General features: G+C 42.6%; 1 protein-coding gene across 5 annotated transcripts in view; it reads left to right on the top strand.

The window, feature by feature from the left end:
- LOC120046789 (rhotekin-like) overlaps positions 1–20,881 on the top strand; it is a 137,471-nt gene that overhangs the window by 35,210 nt on the left and 81,380 nt on the right. The window contains exon 1 of one of the 5 annotated variants that reach the window (XM_038992616.1): positions 7,546–8,303. The exons of the other annotated variants lie outside the window; for them this stretch is intronic. Within the exon in view, the coding sequence (XP_038848544.1) occupies positions 8,208–8,303 (96 nt within the window). The 5' untranslated portion in view covers positions 7,546–8,207. Of the gene's footprint in view, positions 1–7,545; positions 8,304–20,881 lie in introns of those variants that run through there. 5 annotated transcript variants of the gene reach the window in all.

Below are 20,881 nucleotides of genomic sequence, written 5' to 3'. Positions count from 1 at the left end.
GACATCTACAGCACCCGATATCACAGGAAGGCCAAAAAGATCATCAAGGACAACAGCCACCCGAGCCACTGCCTGTTCACCCCGCTACCATCCAGAAGGAGAGGTCAGTACAGGTGCATCAAAGCTGGGACCGAGAGACTGGAAAACAGCTTCTATCTCAAGGCCTACATATCTTGCATTACTCATCTCATATGTATATACTGTATTTTATACCATCTATTGCATCTTGCCTATGCCGCTTTGTCATTGCTCATTCATATATTTATATTTATATATTCTTATACTTAGATTTGTGTGTATTAGGTAGTTGTGGAATTGTTAGATATTACTTGTTGATATTGCTGCACTGTCAGAACTAGAAGCACAAGTATTTCACTACACTCGCAATAACATCTGCTAACCATGTGTATGTGACCAATAACATTTTATTTGATACTGGTACACCCTGTTTATAGTTCCATTCTTGCGTGTTTTATTCCTCTTGTGTTACTATTTGTATTTTTTAACTCTGCATCGTTGGGAAGGGCTCATAAGCAAGCGTTTTCTCGATGAGGTCTACACCCGTTGTATTTGGCGCATGTGACATAAAATTTTATTATGATTTGACTAAGAAAATAATGCCACTCTATTGTGAAATACACTTCAACTTTTTGATGCTCGACAGCTGTTGACTTTGCAAGGGCTGAGGTCACTGGTTACGGTCGGTCTGGAGGAATGAGCTAGTGTGTTTGTACACCAATACGTGTACCTAACTGTCCATTTTCAGTTGTTGTTGAGTACCCTTTTAGCCTTGGTTTTTGTTTTAATTTCTGGATCCCTTTTATAGTTTATAGTTCCCTTCATGCTCATTTACAATCCCTCTTCAGGTAATAGCGACAGAATGGATTTTTAATAGCGACAGAATGGATTTTTAATAGCTACAGAATGGATTTTTCTCCAGTGACCCCATTCCCATTCTTACTGCCCCCATTTGAACACTGACTGTGGCCTCAGAGGGCAGTTGGTGATAGAAATAGGTCTGCGGTTTCTCTCTGCTGTGGTTCCCTTTCACTTCCTGAAGAAGGAAAACGAGACAACTGAACACTGTCTTCCAGCAGTGCTGTACTCAACCTCTCAAACTTGTTTACTCTTAATTGCTTTGTTTGGACTAACATAGAGTTCATGGTTTGTTGTGGATTCACTTAGTACTCACATCCTGTGTGTGTGTGTGTGTGTGTGTGTGTGTGTGTGTGTGTGTGTGTGTGTGTGTGTGTGTGTGTGTGTGTGTGTGTGTGTGTGTGTGTGTGTGTGTGTGTGCGTGCGTGCGTGCGTGCGTGCGTGCGTGCGTGCGTGCGTGCGTGCGTGCGTGCGTGCGTGCGCGCTAAGAGTCTCACCAAGTATGAAAACGGAACGCGCCGTTTGCAGTTTTTCCTGTAGAGGGAGCCATTGTTCCATTGTGTAATGTCCTTATGTAGTACAGAGCAAAAACTTCTCATTCCGTCTAACTATTGTCTACATAACTACTGTATGTAGAATGTGTATACATGTAAATCTAGGATTCATCTCTTTGAGTATCCATCAAAATGAGTCTCTATAGACAAATTGATGAGCCGTAGAAATCCAACTTCATCCAAAAGAGACAAAACAATGAATTGTCACAATATAGACGTTACCTTCATGAGGATGGAAATCAATGGAGTTGAATTGGCTAATGTGCTCATGACGAGTTAATTTGGGTACAGAGTGATGGGATGAAGCTTAGCGTATGTACAGTGACTGAGGGCTTACAGGCGGCCAGGGAGGGTGGCTTGGACGCTCCCAGAAAGTTCCGGCAGGCTCCAGCTGACGTGGTGTTGAAGTGTCTCCAGAGGGATAAATGTGGAGGAAATGCTTGTGTCAGTGAACATGTGTAGCCTGTTAGCTGTGTGTGTGTGTGTGTGTGTGTGTGTGTGTGTGTGTGTGTGTGTGTGTGTGTGTGTGTGTGTGTGTGTGTGTGTTACTCACTGCATCAGCAGCATCTGCTACTGATGCTGGAAAAACGTGATGTAGACTACTACTCTCCCATACCGCTCCAAGTGTGTGATTCACTGTTTTCACGCTACATGCCCACTAATGATAGAAAACAATGATATCACTCTATATTGCAAAATCTTTTAAAAACTATTGTGAAAGCTCGTTTACAGTATTCTAGTGAGCTATGATGTCACATTGAGAACAGACAACAAGGTGAATTCCCTCTGTCATCTGTCTGGGTCTGTGTGTGTCCTCCGGGGGTTTCTGTATGACTGCCGTCTGGTTTCACAGCTCATCAGACGATATCATTAGGTGAAATAGGTGTGTTGCATGATACGCCTGCCGACTGACTCCCGCTGACTCCTACTGACTCCCACTAGAAGAAAAACACACTGAATCACACAGACAGTGTACCACATCATCAAATGGTTTCTCAGACTAACACCCAATTCCATAGATAATTTATTGGCTCACAAGTTCACACAGTCCTTGACCGTCTCAAAGTGTCCTTGAGATTTTGTGTGTGTGGGGGGATGTTTTGTGTATGTTTTCCCACAGTCTCTATTTATATGTGTCTATATCAGCGCATGCTGATGTTTGTGCGTGGGAGCTGTGGCGTGGGTGGGGCTCAGTTTACTGATTGGGGGTAGATGACAGCCAGGGTTCTTTTGTTGTGGTTTGTGGCCCTGCCCTGCTGCCTGACTGGTGGCAGACTGGAGACAGTACAGTAGGGAAGCACTTAAACGGATCTGACTCTGGTACTCTCTCCTACAGAAAGGACTTACACACACATAGTATTAATGCAATTCCACGGTAACGGAATTACACTCTGTCTCAGTTTTTTCTCTTGAAAATGCATGCTAAATATAAGAATATTTGGAAGATAAATACACAACGCAGAGACAGAGGACGAGAGGTCAATACAGTACTAACCATCAAAGGAAATGGTGGATTTTCTGTAATAGGGGATTAATGCAGAGACATGGGAGGAATTTGTCTATATATTCAACCTGAAATAGGATACTTGTTATTTGGGCATTTGACCCAGTTTTACTGCAAGGAATTCTAATTGGTCAACCATAGGCTAGGGCTGGGTTATAAACTACATTCTGTCCCTTTGTTCACTGGAGAGCATCACTGAGGACAGGGAAGAATGACCATCTACTTCTATATGATTTGTCCTCTTCGAATAAACCTATTTTCCTCCCCCTGATTTGCTTTATTAATGTTATTAAAGAATAACATCAACTGCTAACACAAACAAAAACCATGTGATGTTCAAAGTTTAACAAACAGTACAACTTTTAACAATGTCCCCTAAAAAATGAACAAAAAAACAATTTAGTGTAAGAACTGTGCAGATGCAAACACGAGTAACTATATTACGTTAAAATCTTTCTTGGGTTTTTATGCGACCACGTTTCCCAAAAACTCTGTTAGCTATCATCTCCGAATTAAGATTGAAAGATGTCTGCAGAAAGCATGTGGTGTTAGCTATGACATGACACCTTGACTTTGAAAAAAAACAACTATTTTGGTTATTAAACCACAGTAAGTGAAGTGGATTTACACCCGGTAATGGAATTACATCGTTGGTTCCTGATTTGTACTACAAAGTAGTTGGTAACGGTAAATTACAAGACAGAAGGCAATATTTACGGAAGGTAAAGAATTTGTCAAAAAGTAAATATAAGTGTAGATATTAGTTGGCGGTGGTCTTTACGTCAACATTATTGTGTTTTGATGTATTTCTTGTACCTTTTTTAAGAATGTTTCTGGTAGATGCTTTCTTAGACCCCTTCCATCTGTTTATTCACAAATCAAAGCCTTTATGCCACATTTTGAAGATGAAGAAAGGTTGAAATTTGACACCCAATTTGATGTGCACCTAGTAACTTCATGTTGGTGTTCATGGGTCCTTTTTGATAGAAATGCCCTCAAGTATTTTGGAGCTTTGCAACTTGGTCAGTTCGACACATTCCCATGTATGTCAGGGGTGCGTAACTGGTGGCATGGAAGTCAAACGCAGGAGAGCAGAATTTGGTAAATAGCCGGAGACGTTTAATGTACATAACTACCGGCATACAAAAATAACAAAACACATGAGCAACAAAACCCGTATCGCACCAGTCACATAAAGCACACGTACTTACAATAAACAATTCCGGACAAGGACATGGGGGAAACAGAGGGAACATATACAATATATAATGAGGGAATTGAAACCAGGTGAGTGCGACAACCAGACAAAAACAAATGGAACATGAAAAATAGATCGATGATGGCTAGAAGACCGGTGACGTCGACCGCCGAACACCGCCTGAACAAGGAGAGGAACCGACTTCGGTAGAAGTCGTGACAATGTATCTGTACTCCGTTTCCTACTCTGACTGTGTTTACACAGGAAGCCCAATTTCAAATTTTGGTCAAATTTCATTTGACCAATCAACATTGCCTCTTTTGCCAATAATTGTGCCAGAGATCAGAATTGGAATGTGTTTTAGACAGGCCCATCTAACCTAGTGATTCAGTAGGTTGACTTATGACCTGAACAGTAAACGGTCAAACCAACAGGGGGTTTCTCTCCTCATGTGAAAGAATCCAATTCAATCATGCCGGTTGGTTAATGTTTAATGGGCTAAAGTTACACAGTGGACAGTGGAGACTCTCCCTTTATCTTCTTAGCTGCCATCCCTTCCTCCCCTACCAATGTATCCATAGCAGTGACTGGCCAACCCTGCTCTTGAAGGGCTCCAGTGTATGCAGGATTTTGTTTTGACCCCACACTAAATCACCTGATTCATAATATCGAAGACTATGTCAATCATAGTCATCGACCTCTAGATCATGTGGAGTTTAATCAGGTGAGGAACTAAGACCAGGATTGGCCAGCTCTGGCTAGTCTGTAGCTAATAGCCACTACCTGTTGACTGGCCGACTGGCCGTGTGTTCCACCCTGCTGATTACAGACAGGAAATGTCCCATATTACTCTACACATCCGCTCAGGAACACAGAGCACGCCGGGCATTGTGAACGCAGCCCAACATCCTAGGCTGTTACGTAAGGTCCAGGGCAAGCTAGACTGGCACACTGAGGAATGTGTGTGTTATGTGATAAGATTCTCTCTCTCTCTCGGCCCATCTCACCTTGGGACATGGTCATCATATTTTCCACATGTTCTCCTATTTTATCAAATATGGTGAACATAGACGCAGGTACATTATAATAGAATGGTTCTGTAATGTAAAAGAAGCAACTGATTAGTTCTGATGCAACAATTCTAGAATAGTTCTTGGCTCTGTGTAGGTGACCTTTTCCATCAACAGAGTCTATAGATTTCACTGCCTCGAAGTCCTAGAATCACATTAATCCATGATCTAAAGATGTGCCCTAATGCCTGCATGGGCAATGGAGTGACTTCACACACCTCCTGCTAGCTAGCATTGTAACTCTTCTCAGCAGAAAGAAGCATTGAGAGACGAGAACAGGTGTTCTCTCCTGCCTCTGAGAGCACTATGCAGAGGATTCTTTCCCTTGATTAAGAGTGTTTGTGTTTTAACATTCTAATGTTGTTTTTGTACTGTGGTTTTGAAGTTTTGACAAGTGACTTACATACAGGAATTTGCCCAACCTGCTGCTGCAGAGTTCCACATGTCAGATAGAGTTTCTGAGGGGACTGCTAGGTGGTGCCGGGGGGCTTAACCTCTGAACCAGTCACAGGCTGTTTTCATAAACACTCAACACCCTCCCTCCAGTGCATTCTAATCCACTATTTATCTTTCCACCTCCATCCACTAGAACAATACATATATTGTCTTACTGTACATAGCCTAACCCAGTGTCTGAGGAAGATTAGCTGTGTAATTTAAACTTCAGGTTGAAGGCTTTTCTTGGGGAAATGACCTGGTGAGCTACTGCTGCCATCCCTCAGCCCTGCTCCTGTGCTCTGTGGTGGGGAGGGCTTAGTGCAGTTTATTTGTTTTCAAAGTTTACCTTCTCCCTGTCTTGTAAACCCTAGAGTGTAACATTCACTTTAGCAAATATGTGTTTGTGTGAAAGAGTAATGTGAGGATGACATGGAAGTGTGTGTGTTTTTTTCAGGGGGGGGGGGGGGGGGGTAGGAAATTGTGCGTGCACTTTTGTTTTTATTTTGTAGTGTTTGTGAACAACAGAGGAATAAATGTGTGTAAGAAGGTCGTGAGAGTTGTGCGCGAGATGGCCCCAGTTTCCTGTGAGGGGCTTCGCTTGTAGTTATTGCGGTCTCTCCCACGCCACATGGAAGGACACACACCAGATGCACTGGCACATCATCTGTAATTCACTGGAACGCCTGAACCCGCTACAAGACGCGCGCAAATGAGACAGGAGACAGAAAATGATGGTGGGATCGGCCCGGGATGGGAGCAGTTTTCTTGATTTCAGCCATGTTTCTCAGAGGAAAATGAGAGGAACATTTGGCAGAAAGTGGACTCTAGAACGTTTAGCTTTGAGATTCTCTCAATTTCAGGACTCCGAAGTTCCACTGGTGAAGAGGAACACCTAGAAATAACTATACATGTGCAAGTTAGAGAGCCAGCGCTTCAAAAGTTGAAGACTGGGCACCAACATTTGGCTGCGTGAACTGAGAAAACGCTGGAAAGTTATACTGTTAATAAATTCACCGATGCTTGGATAACACAAATTTTCTCATAAACATATACGCCTGACATCTTTAATAGGCTACCACTTCGAAATACATTTCGATTGCAAGCCCAAATTGTAGACTATTTATTAGGCTACAACTTGGAAATACACTCCCCATCGATTGCAAGCCCTAAATGGTAGACTATTTTTAGAGTATCAAATTCAGTAATATACCTATAGTTTTCACAATTTTATTAATGATACTAGCTAATTTTTGGTTTTATTTAAACTGGAGAATTGCATCCATTCAGCCTGTTTTCCGTTTGAGGACGCCTCTTTTTAAATGGACAGGGTTTTCCTGAATAGTCTATAAAACATGATTAAATAAGCAATGGAAAGATTTATGTCATACGGGACTTGTATTGTCAAATATGAATTTTAATTGGCCATCCCAAAAGCCCCGGTGTCCGACATTATGCATAATAGTTCCCTCTCGTCCGTGAATATACAGAAACGAACGATGTCCACTCTTAAGAAATGAATAATTCAGATATTTTTCTCATCTCATTCATTGTCACCTTTGCCTTATGACAGCGAGGTTTTCAGGGGTTAATCTTTCATTTGCTATTAGGTTGGGCATATTTTTTTCTTGTTTTATCAAACTGTGATAATGCGCCATCTGACACGGCTCAAATATAATTTGTTATCAAGTGTCTGAAAAGAATAAGGCTATCCCCCTCGCCACTACATTTTTTCAGATGCCCCTTTAATTGTTTGGTATTTGGTATTTGTTTATTTTAAAGGGAGTGGAGTTTCTTTCATTCTTTCTTTTTCTTCTCCCATTTTATGTTTAATGCTCTGTTTCGAGAGGCGCGTTGTACGGGTTAATTTTGCGCGAGGTCCCCGGAATCCTGTGGCGATTATTGCGCACAGTGGGGTTGTTGTGCTGTTCGTTCCTGCGGAGGCGATGCCCTTTTGCGGAGAGGTCTTGTCACAGCGGACAGACGGCACTCACAATCAGGACGCAAGGACACAAAGAGAATAATTGCATTAAAAAAGAACCATTCTTTCCCCAACTGCCCAGGAGGGGTGTTGACTGTGGGTGTTTGAGAGGCCCTTTGTTGCTTGAAAAAAAGTAGCCAAGAATATGCACTGTGGACTAGCTGTATGTTTTATGAACAGTGTTACTGTATACGGTTAGGGTGCTCGCACACGTCTCTCTACCTCTTTGGTTCGCGGAAAAGTCAGTGCTGTGCAGTTTTAACAGAGAAACTGGTTTGAATACTTCGAAAGACAAAACGTTTATGGCGTATGCTCTTTGCGCATTGGATTTGGAGACTGTTGCGCGCCTCCTGTACTTTATCTAACAGTACATTCTCAAAGTTAGTATTTTCTCTAAATCTTCATGTTACTGCCTGCTAAGTTTTTCATTTTCCACCATTAGCGTTCGTAGCATTTTTTTCCTTGGGAATTTGAGTTCTCAGCTCCCTTAAACGCCTCACATTTGTAACAAATTCATTTTAAAAGGGGGGCGTGGAAGTGAAAACATTCAATCATAGGCTACCTCAATTTGTGGATATTTCTTCGAGGGATGCCAATGAACAGATACGCTGACATGGAGGACAAACTGCGCATTTTGGAGGACCTGAACATGATGTACATTCGCCAGATTGCCCTGAGTTTACAGGTAATTCACGTAGACCGTACCCAAAGGTTGACTGCACTTTTATGGAAGCTATCACTGTCACATCTGATTCCCAGCCCCTCTCACAGGAGCTGATGTCCTAGCTCTTCTTTCACCTGCTAGTCGATGTGCGGTGTTGTCATGTCATATCTTTGCCTTCTCACCCAAGTCAAGCAGGGCGTTTCAGTGAAGTTACATTTTGAAATGTAGGTGTACAAATCATAGGGTGGCAATAGACAGGGAGAGCGAGTAAGCTGTGGTCTATCTCAGACAGTATCTGATGTGGCAGGGACCAGCGTGTACAGGCTCTCACTTCCGACTTTCCACTGAACTGTGTACATACAGTAGACTACATGAGCCAGTTTACTGAGTGAGTTCCCAGCTCTGCTGCTTTTACATATTAAGAGTTAGGAGGGGCTAGCTGAAGAATGTCTCTGAACAAGGTGTCATGCTTACTCTGGTGTGGTCTCCAGAAGTTCTCAGTGAGAGAGAACAGAAAACACCACAAGCCATGTACAGTTAGTTACTCTCTAACCCAGCTTACTAACACGCCATCTGCAGCTGCATACTGTATGTGTGGGACTCACAAGTCCCCAATGGGACAGGGAAAGAGAGATGGAAAGGAAGAGGCCTAATGATGCAATACTCATCCATTTCCAAGTGAAATAGGACTGTACTGGTTCTGACGTAGTCAGTGGTATATCTTGATGTGAACATTATACATAACAATGTAGTCATTTTGGCACTAAGCTGCGCATGACAGTCCACCTCACAGAGAACACAATGTGTCTGTTCTTTGATGAGCAGAGTGTCTGAACTAAAGGGGCATTGAATATTTCTGCACTAGAAGGTTAAAATAACACTCTGAAATTGTGAAAATTATGATAATGCCCTTTTTGTGTATGAGCTGTTTGAAAAGATGGCAGAAATGTCTGCTTGTTCAGGTGGGATGGAGTTTTTAGCCCAGATCATGACATCACAATCTGATCTGATTTATAATAGACCAATGACCATTCATCTGGGTAAGAGAGTCTAGACCATCCTATCAGCCAATCAGGGCTGTGTATGTAAATATATTCTGATTTATTTCCTATCTCCCACACAATCAGACAGCATTTCAATGGCCAAAAGATGCCCGGGGAACTAAATTATTACAATTATATTTTGTTATTTTCATTAAATCAACACACACAGTGATTTATTAGACATACAGTGATGATTTAAAAATAACATTAAAACACTGAATGGAGGCTTTAATCTGAGGAGAGGGGCAGGAGACACATGGCCATTAGAAATCATACAGGGAATATCAAAAGGAAATTCTAATGTAACATTTTTGTACGCTTGGCTGCTCTATTGTGAAACTATGTTAGCTCTGTGCTCTGCAGCTGTTGTGTGTTAGGAGTGTCATCTACTGGTTTTACTTTGGGACCCAAATTGGCCCAGGTTTTCTGTCATGATCCAATATTCGCATGGTGATTTATTTAATTTTTGGTTGTTGCAATCTGGAAACTATGTTTCATTCTATATTGATAGTAAATGTACCAATTATATGACAAGTCCCACCTTTTTTATTGTCAATAATTCAATTTTGCCCATAATGTTAAGCTCATTGGTTTGAGACCACAAAATCAACCACATCCGTGAATTAGCACTGCTAATAACTCTGTATTTTAATACTAGTATAGAGGTTAAATTATTAAAAAAAATATAGGTTCATTATAATTTTTACACACTTTCTACCTGGTTTTAGTTGTTTAAGTTCAGACTGGAGTATTTTATTACAATAAAAAAAACATTCAAACCCATTGAAGGTTGTGACCCACCATCTAAGTGACAATGGGAGTGTCAGCCTCTGCAACTGTGGGACCTGAAGGGTGCTGTGTTGGGGCCGTAGTATCACCATGGCACAGGTTGGCATCTCACCTCCAGTCTACTCATGGAGCTGTGTCTTCGTTCATCTGGCCCAAACAGAAAGCCAGTTGGTCCATTTGGGTATACGATGGACAACATGACTTGTTAATAGAACAGTGGGTGTCTAATAGGCACACGCATACACACAAACACACACTTGTTCTTCTATCCTCTTGGGGACCTAAAGTTTATTTCCATTCAAAATCCTATTTTCCCTAAACCTAACGCTTAACCCTAATTCTAACCCTAAACCTAACCCCTAAGATGAAAATAGCCTTTGTCTTCATGGACACGTGGGAAATGTTCCCACGAGGAAGAATTGCCCTCATTTTACTATCCTTGTGGGGACATTTGGGGGTTTCAGGTCCCCATGAGGATAGAAGAACAAGACCACACATGGACACCCCCACCCAGATGGGTCTCCTTTGTGTCCAGAAGAGAATTTATAACACCAGCTTTGCCCCTGACGTTCCCTGCCTCCCCGTTGAATCCTCAATCCCTCAGCCATTACAGAATCATCACTAAAGTTCTCACGAGTTGTACCCTTTCATCCCAGTCACCAGAAGTCAATCAGTCTCAAACCACTCATTTATACTCTATGAAAGAGCTTCCTTTGAGCCACTGACTTGTTTACTTCACAAACAAACTGGAAAAAGCCAGTCAGTCTATATGTTGAATCTGTGTTCTATGCTGGCAGAAAGCGGTGGCAGATACTCTCTCAACAAAGATATCCCAACTGGGTTGTCAGTGTAGGATCTCAGTAAACAGGCGTGTGTTTCTGTTCAGTGTCCTCAATGGTTTCCCTGTCTGGGTGGGTTGCTAGAATCGATTATATATATATATGTTTGGTAGAGCTGTGCGACCCACTACAACTCCATGCTGAGTTCTCCGTGTGCTGCAGCATGGCCTCCATAAGCTGTAGCAGACCATCTTTTGCCCTAAAGGTAGGTCGTTTAGAAGAGTCCTGTGGATGATCCAGTTGCTATGGTCTAAAAACAGTAAACCTCCCCCTTGTTGCTGTCTGGGAGGCTTGTGTCTGTCCAAGGTGCAAACATGAGTTCTCAGCTTAGTTCCTGGAGTTCTACTGGTAAGGCATCCATTGGTCATAGGTGGGCAGCCATCCTGAGCTGCTGTGCTTACATAGAACAAGAGAACACACCCAGAGGGTCAGAGCCAACATTCCAGACCTTTACGTAATCAGAGTATGTCAATGCTCCGGCTCACAGCAAGTTCTATTCCCTTACTCCTTGGTTTGTTTTCAGTCATCCAGGTAGACACTTCTTACCCTCCTTACAACATCCCTGTTTGTTCAGGTTTTAAAGGGTAGATAGCATGAATTTTTACTCACCAAAGTAACAATGTAGTGTGGTCAATGACTTAGTAACTTAGTTGTAGTCAACATATTTTCGGATATCTTCGGAACTACCCACAATGTACTATTGTAAATGTCATGTGGAGAACTGGTGCTACCTAGCTAGCTTCAGCTGGCTAATGTTAGCTACTAGCCATGCTAGTATGTAATTACATTTAAGACCAAGTGTTGGCATTGGTGAACTACTATGTACATCCATGAAGAAGAAACAATATAAATGAATTCAACAAAGTGCATCTCCTCTTCTCCTGTGCATTTGGTAGTCAAGCGAGGTGAGTTGTTTTAGTTTTCCGTCGTCTGTAGCTAGTGTTAGTTTACATTTCAGACCCAACAGCTTTTTAAAAAGCTAAATATGCCAAGGAGGTTTGTTGTTGGTGGTTGCAGTAATACCCACAAGGATGAGGTTATGACTCATTTGTGGCCCAAAAACGAGAAGCTAGCTTTAAAGAGGGACCGGTTTGTCCGGTTGAAGCAAGCGAATTGGAGTAAGGTAACTGCGGGACGTCTACTGTATGCAGTGTTAATTTCACCTCGGAGGACTTCGATGGCTATAACCAGTGGAAGACAGTATTCGGAATGAGACTCTGACTGAATCCAGATGCTGTGCCGAGCGTGAATGTGAAGCCTGCAACCTCTATTTCCTACCGACCTACGGGTACATTGTGAGTGTCAGTAGTGATGGCGATTTAACCGAATAAGTTCACTGTGGATTTACCTCATAATATCGCTATTGGATTAGCTGACTTTCCCTCGGCTGATGAAAAGGCCTCTCCCTCTGAAGCTCCTCTCCTATGCTCTTCTTTGGTAGCTAAGCCATCAATTGGTAACTCTTCTCTCTATCTGCTGGCTTTTTTGTTGTTGTGTTTTGTGGGTTCCTGCCTGTGCTAGACTAGTTGGTGGTGTTCTCTGGATTACTACTTGACTATCTAGGCTAGTTAGCTGGCTAGCTAATAGTGATGGGAAAAATGTATAGTTCCATATCAGTATAATCTTTTTGGCGATATTTTGACAATATCGCAATATGTTTGCGCTAGTTGGCTGTACCTGCACAATTTTTTGTTCTTTCATAGCTTGTTCTCCTTTTTTTTTAACAAGGAGACAATTTAATTTCAGTGCTTTTATTTCCATGACTGATATCAACTTGTTTTCTCATGGCTCTGTCTTGTGCCTCTGCAGCAGATATATGGTGAGCAATATGTTTGGAACACAATAAAATCCTTGTATCGAATCGCAATAAATATCGTATTGGCACCAAAGTATCATGATAATATTGTATCGTGAGGTCCCTGGCAAAATAACTCGCTATAGCCGGCTGGTTAAGATATAACTGCATATACCGGTAACATTATTTGATAACTGGTTAGGTGGTAGGGTTGGGCTGTATCCAGATTTTCCTATCCTCGTACCCTCATACCGTCCTTCTCTCACACCGGGATTTATGGTATTACCGGCTTAGTACACAAGGGGGCACCAACAACGCAAAAAAGCCCATTGGGCGTCTATTACCAGAATATACAAATTGCAAAGACAGGCAATCCAGCTCAAAGTAATACATATATACACTGAACAAAAATATAAACGCAACATGCGACAGTTTCAAAGTTTTTACTGAGTTACAGTTAATATAAGGAAATCATTCAATTGAAATAATTTAATTAGGCCCTAATCAATACATTTCATATTAATGGGAATAAAGATATGCGTCTGTTGGTCACGGATACCTTAAAGGTAGGGACATGGATCAGAAAACCAGTTAGTATCTGGTGTGCCCATTTGCCTCATGCATTGTGACACTCTTTGCATAGAGTTGACCAGGCTGTTAATTGTGGCCTGTGGAATGTTGTCCCACTCGTCTTCAATGGCTGTTCAAAGTTGCTGGATATTGGTGAGAACTGGAACACGCTGTCGTACACATCAATCCAGAGCATCCCAAACATGCTCAATCGGTGACATGTCTGGTGAGTATGCAGGCCATGGAAGAACTGGGACATTTTCAGCTTCCAGGAGTTGTGTACTGATCGTTGCGACATTATGATGCTGAAACATGAAGTGATGGCGGTGGATGAATGCCATGACAATGGGCCTCAGGATTTCGTCACAGTATCTCTGTGCATTCAAATTGACATTGATATATATATATATATATATATATATATATATATATATATATATATATATTAAAATAATATATATATATATATATATATATATATATATATATATATATATATATATATATATATTATTTTAATTGAACCTTTGTTTAACTAGGCAAGTCAGTTAAGAACAAATTAATATTTACAATGACGGCCTACAAAATGCAATTGTGTTCGTTGTCCGTAGCTTATGCCTGCCCATACCATAACCCCACCGGCACCATGGGGCACTCTGTTCACAATGTTGACATCAGCAAACCGCTCGCCCACACGATTCCATACACGTTGTATTCATCTGTGAAGAGCACACTTCTCCAGCATACCAGTGGCCATCGAAGGTGAGCATTTTCCCACTAAAGACCTTTACGACACCGAACTGCTGTCAGGTCAAGACCCTGGTGAGGACGACGAGCACACAGAAGAGCTTCCTTGAGACAGTTTCTGACAGTTTGTGCAAAAATTATTCAGTTGTGCAAATCCACACTTTCATCAGCTGTCCTAGTGGCTTGTCTCAGACGATCCCGCAGGGGAAGAAGCCGGATCTGGAGGTCCTGGGCTGGTGTGGTTACATGTGTTCTGCGGTTGTGAGGCGGATTTTGGACGTACTGCAAAATTCTCAAAAAACGATGTTGGAGTCAGTTTACGGTAGAGAAATTAACATTCAATTCTCTGGCAACAGCTTTGTTGGACATTCATAATTTCTGGGACCTTTTATTTCAGCTCATGAAACAGGGGACTAACACTTTACATATGTTGTGTTTTATATTTTTTTTCAATATACAATTTAAGTTATTTCTGTTGAAGTTTACATTATAGGGAATAGGCTAGCTTGCCGGATCCTCCATATAACGTCACACCCCACAAAACATTTTCTGGCATGACTTTGGCATTCTTTGGAATTCTGATCAGTTTCATGTAATAACTTGAAAAATAGGTGTAATTTTGCATAAGGACTTTTGATGCGTATACTAATGCAAATCCATATGTTGCATGTGGTTAAGTTTATGTTACCTAGCCTTTAACAAGTCCCTTTTTAAAATAGGAATCACCACCTTCTTGGCTCCTCTGTGAGCTGTGATTCTTGTTCTCCTTTTTTTCACGGCTCTCTCGCTCACCTCAGTTATGACGCTCATAAGGGCCACAGTAAAACACCTAGTCAGTGACAGCGCTGTGAAGCCCTTTTGTCTACGGAATGCAGGAATTCCCAGCCCACTGCTGGCTGATGGGAACAGGAAACAGCCCAGTGAAACAAATGGTTCCCAATAGAGGGGTCAGCATGATGCCTGTACACACACACACACACACACACACACACACACACACACACACACACACACACACACACACACACACACACACACACACACACTGTAGATCATTGACAGATATAGTGGAGATGCCTGAGTGACTGCATTAGTGAGTGTGCTCTCCAGGGCTCTGTCCTCCAAGTCACTGGCCAGTCCCATGCCCCCCCCTGTCCCCCCTGTCCTTTTACTGAGGGCTCACAGGCAGAGGGGAGGGCCCTAAATGGCTATAATTAGCCAGGGTCCTGGAGAGTGGCCCAGAGTGCTGTCTAAGGTCAAATACACTATATGATAGGTCACTCTTGCACTTTTCTTAAATAATTCTCAATTTCTTCTGAAGTAAGTTGAAATTGGAAGAAGGAAAAAAAAACGTTTGATCTCCACACTTTGTTATTGGATTTTCAACATTGCAGAATAAATAGTATTTTTGCAAACTTAAATTTAGAAATTTAATTCAGAAAATAAATACAATGAACATGGACAACATTATTGGCACCCTGAAACCCTGTTCCTGGGTGCTTTTTGATGTGTGTTTGGGGTTGTTGTTCTGCTGGAAGACCCACAACCTTCAATGGAGACCCAGTTTTTGGACACCGGGTTGAACATTGGACTCCAAAACACCTTTTATAATCTGCTGATTTCATGATGCGTTGCGCACATTCAAGGCCCCCAGTTCCAGAGGCAGCAAAGCAACCCCACAGCATTATCAAACCTCCCCATGTTTGACTGTAGAGAGGGTGTTCTTTTCATTGAAGAACCTTAATACTCTGTTCTGATATTCTTTGGAAACATAATGTACCACATTGTGTGTGTGTGTGTGTGTGTGTTGTGTGTGCGCCCTGCCCCACTCAGCAGGGGTACAGACTGGAGCGCAGCAAGATACTTCTGGGCTGTTGCTCCCCTCCCCTCGGTTCCTCTCCCATCGGCTCCCCTCCGTTTCTCTGCAATCTCTTCCCCTCACCTCCATACCTCTCCTCCCCTCCGTTCCTCTCCCATTTCATCCCGCTTTTATTTTTTATTTAACCTTTAACTAGGCAAGTCAGTTAAGAACAATGACGGCCTAACTCGGCCAAACCTTAACCCGGACGACGCAGGGCCAATTGTGCGTCGCCCTATGGGACTCCCGATCACGGCCGATTGTGATACAACCTGTAATCGAACCAGGGTCTGTAATGACTCCTCCCCGTTTGGTCTTCTCCCATCCCCTCCCGTCCGGTCTTCTCCCATCTCCTCGCCTCCGTACCTCTCCCCTTGTTATTCCACTGGATCCTGCCTCTGTTTGCCGAGATATTAGAAAGATCACAGATCAGCTGCTCAGGGACAATATGAGAGGATTAGTTGACCCAACAAGTGAACACCTCCCCAGTAACACCCAGCCAGCCCTACCCAGACTGAGCAACACAACAATGGCATGGAGCAGCTTCTCTCTCTCTTATCCGCTGTGATGATACACTGACCACTGTTGTGTGCAACAAAAGCAATGAAAAGTAGGCTACATATACTGTACCGGTTGCTACTCTCAACAATAATCCATTGTAGGTGGAATACCCTGTACTATTAAAGGGATAATTTTGTTTCCTTGACCTTTTCACAATGGTACGGTGTCACCACAGGACCACTGGTGTTACCTACATGGTTCATTTTGATACGTGGTGTATTGGTGGGCCGTGATTAATAAACATGTTCCATAATGTAGACTAACAAGACTGATATGAAGGCTGTCCTTGCTGGTCCTGGTATGCTGAGGACTAGGCCATCATGTATTTAGGAGGTCAACTCTGTTTTTGTTGATTTATTGGTTGTTTACTTGGTTTAAGACCCAGAAGAGTAAAAGTGATGGTGTTTGCTCAAAGCTACTACAAAGGTCCATCCACCCGTTCATTCCTCCATTCATCCAACCATGCATCCATCCATCCATTCATTAATTCACGTCCAGTCAGCAGGGAGATCCAGGGTCTCCTCTCCCAGTGTTGGTTCAGCTGTCAGGTTGAGGAAGTAGCTTAAATGATCCCAGATCTGCCTTCCACACACGTTGTGCCTAGCCATCCCAGATAAGCCTTTGGTGTAGCTGGATATATTGTGTGTGTGTGTGTGTGTGTGTGTGTGTGTGTGTGTGTGTGTGTGTGTGTGTGTGTGTGTGTGTGTGTGTGTGTGTGTGTGTGTGTGTGTGTGTGTGTGTGTGTGTGTGTGTGTGTTAGTGCGGTTGTAGCGTTGTGTGTGTGTTAGTGCGGTTGTAGGGTTGTGTGTGTGTGTGTGTTAGTGCGGGTGTGTGTTTTAGTGCGGTTGTAGGGTTGTGTGGGTGTGGGTTAGTGCGGTTGTAGGGTTGTGTGTGTGTGGGTGTGTGTGTGTTAGTGCGGTTGTGTGTGTGTGTGTGTGTGTGAGTGCGGTTGTGTGTGCGTGACTGCGGTTGTGTGCGTGACTGCGGTTGTGTGCGTGACTGCGGTTGTGTGTGTGTGTGTGCGGTTGTAGGGTTGTTTGTGTGTTAGTGCGGGTGTGAGTGTGTGTGTGTGTGTGTGTGTGTGCGGTTGTTTGTAGGTTAGTGCGGTTGAAGGGCTGTGTGTGTGTGTGTGTTAGTGGTGTGTGAGTGCAGTTGTGCGGTTGTGTGTGTGAGTGCGGTTGTGTGTGTGTGTGTGTGTGTGTGTGTGCGGTTGTTTGTAGGTTAGTGCGGTTGAAGGGCTGTGTGTGTAAGTGTGGTTGTGTGTGTGTGTGTGTGTTAGTGCGGTTGTAGGGTTGTTTGTGTGTGAGGTTGGTTGTGTGTGCGGTTGTGTGTGTCTGTGAGAGAGTGCGGGTGTGTGTCTGAGAGAGTGCGGGTGTGTGTAAGAGTGCGGTGTTGTGTGTGTGCGGTTGTGTTTGTGCGGTTGTGTTTGGGCAGTTGTGTGTTTGTGCGGTTGTGTGTGTGAGAGTGCGGTTGTAGGGTTGTGTGTATGCAGTAAGTAAGCCTTCAGTCTATACAGAATCCTGTTGTTATGGTGAGGGCCACTACATGTGTGGATCCTGATCTCTCTGGGTTCTATCATAATGGGACTCAGTCAAAGACCCAGATGTAAAGACTGTCTCTTTCTGTCGTTGTATGTCTGTCTGTCTTTGCAACTGTGCCCTGCATGGCTGTCGCACCGCAGTTGTGCCCTGCAGTTGTGGAGAGGGAGTGGGCATGGGGATAGGCGGTAGAGAAAGGGGGCATTGTGTATGGTCACCCACGCCCCGCTGGCCCCAGCTTGGGTCCTGGTGTGGTTAGGACTAGGAGCAAGCCTGCCCTCTGTGTGCTCAGGAACCAGTGAAATGCCTTGACTTGAGCCAGCTTCCTTTTGAAAGACACCAGTCAGGAGCCAGGAGGGTGCAGGAGGAGACAGCCAGCCAGCCTAGCAACAGCCCCCTCCCCCAGCCCTCACTTTCTCTGCCCTCTTTCTCCCTGCTGCCCACTCTGTCCTTTCACTCTAACATCCTACTCTGTCCTCCCATGCAATCTCTCTAACATCATGTTTAACTCCCTCTGTTCTCATTCACACTCTGTTTTACCACTCTCTACCTTGTCCTCTCTCTCTCTTCCTTCTCTTCTTCTCTACTCAGCTAACACAGCTCACTCAGACGTAGCCCTCTGGCATGATAAGATGGACAGCAATACAGAGCCAGAGCATATCTCAGCTTGATTCATGTTGTGACTGAGCAGGAAGTAGTCAAAAACCACTGCGTAAATTGTTAACAACCATGCCCAAGAGGAGAAATTAAAAATGTTGTATTCCATCGTAAAAACACGTCCTAAACAAGTCCTAAAAACTTCTGAAGATACTCTGGAGATGCAGCTGGCTGTGTGTGCTGTTTTTACAGATGTCGGCTGTCTTTTAATGTATATTGTCTGTGAAAAGCGTTTCTTGATAGTGTATTTGTTTGTGCTTATAAACTTTTGTTTTAATTTGTCCATGTTGATGTAATGTACATATGTGGTTATTCTTTTTGTGTACTTTTGAGATTACAGTATTTGTACATGAATATAAGTGTGTGTGTCTATTGTTTACAAGATAATTGTGTCAAGGAGTGTTGTGATTCTGTTCTATGTGAGTATTACACAGAATCCAGACCGGCTTCGCGCGTGCGCCATCGTGCATACATTCATTTTGTCCCCCCACACCAAACGCGATCACGACACGCAGGTTAAAATATCAAAACAAACTCTGAACCAATGACATTAATTTGGGGACAGGTCGAAAAGCAGTAAACATGTATGGCTAGTTAGCTTGCACTTGCTAGCTAATTTGTCCTATTTAGCTAGCTTGCTGTTGCTAGCTAATTTGTCCTGGGATATAAACATTGAGTTGTTATTTTACCTGAAATGCACAAGGTCCTCTACTCCGACAATTAATCCACACATAAAACGGCCAACCGAATCATTTCTAGTCATCTCTCCTCCTTCCAGGCTTTTTCATTTTTGAAATTATATGGTGATTGGCATCTACACTTTTACCACGACAACTGGCAAAACATTTCGTCTTTCAATCACCCACGTGGGTTTAACCTCTAACACCTCCCAAACCCGGATCCGGGAGCACCCCCATCAGTAGAAAAGCTACTAGCATAGCCTAGCATAGCGTCACAAGTAAATACTAGCATCTAAATATCATTAAATCACAAGTCCAAGACACCAGATGAAAGATACACATCTTGTGAATCCAGCCATCATTTCTGATTTTTAAAATGTTTTACAGGGAAGACACAATATGTAAATCTATTAGCTAACCACGTTAGCAAAAGACACCACTTTTTTTACTCCACCAGTTTTTTACTCCATCAGTAGCTATCACAAATTCGACCAAATAAAGATATAAATAGCCACTAACCAAGAAACAACTTCATCAGATGACAGTCTGATAACATATTTATTGTATAGCATATGTTTTGTTAGAAAAATTTGCATATTTCAGGTATAAATCATAGTTTACCATTGCAGCCACCATCACAACTCTCACCAAAGCGACTAGAATAACTACAGAGAGCAACGTGTATTACCTAATTACTCATCATAAAACATTTCTTAAAAATACACAGCGTACAGCAATTGAAAGACACAGATCTTGTGAATCCAGACAATATTTCAGATTTTCTAAGTGTTTTACAGCGAAAACACAATATAGCGTTATATTAGCATACCAAAATAGCAAACATCACAACAGCATTGATTCAAGCCAAACATAGCGATTACGTATAAACCACCAAAAGATATTAATTTTTTCACTAACCTTCTCAGAATTCTTCAGATGACAATCCTATAACATCATATTACACAATGCATATAGAGTTTGTTCGAAAATGTGCATATTTAGCGGCACAAATCGTGGTTATACAATGAGAAAAGTAGCCAAGCTGCAAAGAAAATGTCAGGAGAAATCTTGGGAAAGGCACCTATTCTAATCGAAAACTATTCATAAACTTGACTAAAAAATACAAGTTGGACAGCAAATGAAAGATAAATTAGTTCTTAATGCAATCGCTGGGTTAGATTTTTAAAATTAACGTTACTGCGCAATACAGCGTGCGCTAAAGCGAGACCGCCCCATAATTCATGGCGGAATTATTATTTAACATTTGTCAACATAAGTACGAATTAACAGCATAAAGACTGCTTACTATTAGCTGAGCTTCCATCAGAATCTTGGGCAAGGTGTCCTTTCTCCAGAACAATCGTCTTTGGGTTGAAAGATGTCCTCTTGTCCGGTCGAAATAGCCGCTAATGTTAGCCACCAACTGGAGAGGTGTCCACCTCGTGAAAGCGCATGACAAAGAAATCCCAGAAAATCGCAATAAACTGCTATAAACTGCTATAAGTCGGTTTAAATTAACTAC

The sequence above is a fragment of the Salvelinus namaycush genome, chromosome 1 (assembly GCF_016432855.1).
Source record: "Salvelinus namaycush isolate Seneca chromosome 1, SaNama_1.0, whole genome shotgun sequence".
NCBI classification, from domain to species: Eukaryota; Metazoa; Chordata; class Actinopteri; order Salmoniformes; family Salmonidae; genus Salvelinus; species Salvelinus namaycush.
This window is presented reverse-complemented; position numbering and strand designations above follow the sequence as displayed.